Source organism: Abrus precatorius, unplaced genomic scaffold, assembly GCF_003935025.1.
Source record: "Abrus precatorius isolate BTA unplaced genomic scaffold, Abrus_2018 Scaffold11, whole genome shotgun sequence".
Lineage (NCBI taxonomy): Eukaryota > Viridiplantae > Streptophyta > Magnoliopsida > Fabales > Fabaceae > Abrus > Abrus precatorius.
The window spans coordinates 4,414,726-4,418,331 of NW_020874303.1; the positions used below are offsets into that span (position 1 = coordinate 4,414,726).

The window sequence follows — 3,606 nt, forward strand, 5'->3', positions numbered from 1 at the left end:
ATAATATTAATGTCCTTTTTACTTATATAAAAATTCAGTTTTTCTATTATACAATAATTTTTAATATTAATATTTTATTCTATATTTTTAGATACACATTAAAATATAATAAGTAAAATATTTTATCTTTTTACACATTTGCATTTATGTCACGTACTGTGATTGTAAGTATATGTATAAACAACTAAAGCTGAAGACACTTTGTCCAAATAAAATTAAAATGTATGACCTTAAACTATGATTGTAGCTTACTTCCCCAAGCAAATAAAAACCATGGTTAGGTAAGTAATCTTTATGTTTGCAGGTAAAACACCTATTCTCATATATTATTCACCTGTTGCCACGTCCTTTTCTACTTGTATTTTATTTTCCTAAAAACTTTTCAATCTTTTTCTTTCTTTGTTTTAATTTTTTTGGTGATTTATCTCTGCTTAACTTGCACACTCAGGAATCCAGCTGGCTTTTATAGCTGCAAAGAGCACTGAAGACATAACAGAGCACACAGAGCAGATAGAACCCAAATTCAGTAACATTCTCTTCTCAGCTTCCATGGCTTCCAAGCTCTTACTCATCATTGTCTTCGTTTTTGACTTGATTGCTTTTGGTCTTGCCGTGGCAGCTGAACAGAGAAGAAGCACTGTGAGTGTTCGCATTGCAATTCTCCATTTTCTTCTTCTTTCCATTATCCTCATTGTTTCTTCTCCAAATTCAAAACAAGATTTTGGGTTTGAGTTCAGTGGTTTTTTCAGTTATTGGTTTCAGAAGAATCATATGATCAATGAATCATTCATTGCAAGATATAAGAGCAGATATTTTTTTTTCCCTTGATTGTTGAAAAAATGAGAAAATGTGCGCAAAGCTTGAATCTTTAGTGTTGTACTTTTCTTTCTATGAACTAAAGTTTGGGAATTTGATGTTGGGTAAGGGTTATCACATGTTAGCATAAATGCTTCCAAGGACTTTTCCTCTGTTTCGTTGTTGAATTCCTGGTTTATCTGTTGTGGCATACCCAGATCTGTTCATTGTTGAAAATTTGTTCTGTTCTTATAAACTTATTGTGAATGTGATACGAATGAAGTTTAGAAATAAAACTATGTGCAATAGTTTGTGTTTCTGTTTGACTTTTTGCCTTGTTTGTTCGCATTCAATGACATGCTGAATCTTGAACTTTTCTTCCTTGGATGAAGAAGTTCTTCATTGATGTGATAGGTTTGTGATTTCTTTGGCTATTTTTGCAAATTGAACACCAGATCTGTATATACATGATACTGTCCTGTTTGTATGCAAGAAGAAATGTGATATGAAAACTCAGATCTCTCATTGTTCTCTTTTTTTTTTAACTTGAATATATATCAAATTTAGGCAAATAGTTCATCAGAATTCTATCATTAAAATTCAATCAGGAAAACTTCTCATTCTGTTTTCTTCAAAGGAGCCATATATGCATGCCACTTAGCTTCAACCGTGTACTTGTGCATTCCTTTGCTCCGTTGTGAAGTTATGACTAGTTAACAAACACAGGTGTTTCCCTAATGGATTTGGGTAACTCATGATTGCTTATAGAACTAAACAGTCAAGGTTTTTTCAATCCTGATTGATGTAACTCATTTCTCATGGTTCAAGTGAAGAATTTTTACTTTATACCAAACAAAAGGCTCGTCTAGTTTTCAAATTTTTCACTAAGTTCTTGTGAAGAAGTTATCCCGTTATTAGATTTAGGAGATGTATAGTCATAATTCCTCCGGTTAAAATAATGAAATGGTTTTTTCCTCCTTGGTACATTAATGACATTGAAGTTTGAACCTATGATGCCTTGTAAATTATCTAAACCCCTCTCCACTAATTCACTCCTAATGACTTGTTAGTGACCTTTTTATACTTAGGTTGCAATCAATTTTGAGATTTAACCTTTCTACCTCCTACTTAACAAAATATCAATGTATGTTTTGGTTGGCAGGCTAAAGTTGTTCTGGACAGGGATCAGAATTATAATCACTGTGTCTATGACTCAGATATAGCAACTGGCTATGGTGTTGGAGCATTTCTGTTCCTCATGGTTAGTCAAGTCCTAATAATGGTGGCAAGTCGATGCTTCTGTTGTGGGAAGCCTCTAAGCCCTGGAGGCTCAAGGGCCTGTGCAGTTGTACTTTTCATAATCTGCTGGTAAATTATCATTCTTCGCCAAATTAGCAACAGTTATATAAACTTTATAAAGTCTTGTTTAGAAGAGCTCATGAGTTATGAACAACATATGTTGACATAGCTTATCAAAATATGAACTTATGTTGACAAAAGGTGTTTTCTGTTTATTCTAGTAAGTTTCATAGTTAAGTTTTATAATGAGCTAGCATTCATTAAGCGCTTCACTACCTTGTGTATACAAATATATCATATATCCTGCAAAGTTAAATTAAATATTTATTGCTTTTTTCATTGGGTATTTCACCTGAAGAATTTGTTTTGGAACTGTCTATTTCAGGGTGTTTTTCTTCATAGCTGAGGTGTGCTTGTTGGCTGGATCAGTGGAAAATGCCTATCACACCAAATACAGGACCATCTTTGTGGAAAACCCCCCTTCTTGCGAGATGGTTAGGAAGGGAGTTTTTGCTGCTGGCGCTGCTTTCGTTTTCTTCACTGCCATAGTTTCTGAATTCTACTATATCAACTACTCAAGGGCCAGGGAAAGCTTCCAACCTTATGCCGGTGGTGAGACTGGCGTAGGTATGGGAACCTACAAATGAGCTTGCTAGTTAGGCATCACTATATCTGGACTATGGATTCTGTTGCATTTCTTGTGCTTATAGTTTAGTTGCTTTACTAGAATGTATACGTTGTATCTTAGTAATTTTTTTGTTGTTACCAATGTTTGTTTTAAGGGGTGGTGATCATTCATTGCCTCTCACATTTTTTGAAGTTCTTTGTGTTGTATACATATCAACAAGAGAAAATAATTTCTTGCACTTGCCGCTGTAAATTTCAGTCATTTTATTCCAAGAGGATTGCTAATAGTCCTTTAAAATATATATTAAAAATACTATTAATTATTAGTTAAAATTTGTTGAAAATTACAAAAATTTTATTTTTTTACTTATAATTTAATGATTAATTAATTTTAGTCAATAATTAAGAATGTGTTGTTAGTATTTTTTTTAAAAATTATCGGGTGAATATATGTAGTATGGTCAATTTTGTTTAAAAGATTTAGTAGTTTACCCTTTTAATTTCTCATGTAGAGCATAAGGCAGCTGCTAATTTTGGCTTATAGTTCATTTGAAAATTGAAATCAACTTCTAAAATACTAATCAGTAGCTCTTCTATACAGTTGCACCAAATTGTGGTTACAGCGTTGAAGAACTGGCAAATCAAACAATTTACTAGGAGAAAAAAAAAAGATAAAGGTTTAAAAAAAATTCTTTAAAAATTTATGATTATTTTATTTAGTCTCATTTTAATTTTTTAAAATATTTTTATTTTTATATTTATTCTTTTATTAGTAATTTGTTATTTTTTTCTTTATTATCTATCTAGGTGGCATTTTACTAATATTATATAATATAATAGAGTTGATGTAAACGATAATATGATATTTATATTTTTATCCCTTAT

General features: G+C 31.6%; 1 protein-coding gene across 2 annotated transcripts; it reads left to right on the forward strand.

Moving 5' to 3' along the window:
* The first annotated feature begins 431 nt into the window (after positions 1 to 431).
* LOC113854901 lies at positions 432 to 2,782 on the forward strand. Of its 2 annotated transcripts, none has more exons than XM_027486222.1 (3): positions 432 to 639; positions 1,958 to 2,163; positions 2,480 to 2,782. In XM_027486222.1, exons 1-3 carry the CDS (start codon positions 550 to 552, stop codon positions 2,739 to 2,741), a joined length of 558 nt encoding a protein of 185 aa, XP_027342023.1. In that variant the 5' UTR covers positions 432 to 549; the 3' UTR covers positions 2,742 to 2,782. The 2 variants fall into 2 exon arrangements, with proteins under 2 accessions (XP_027342023.1, XP_027342024.1); XM_027486223.1 differs by having other exon boundaries at positions 550 to 643; positions 1,965 to 2,163.
* The last annotated feature ends 824 nt before the right edge of the window (positions 2,783 to 3,606 follow it).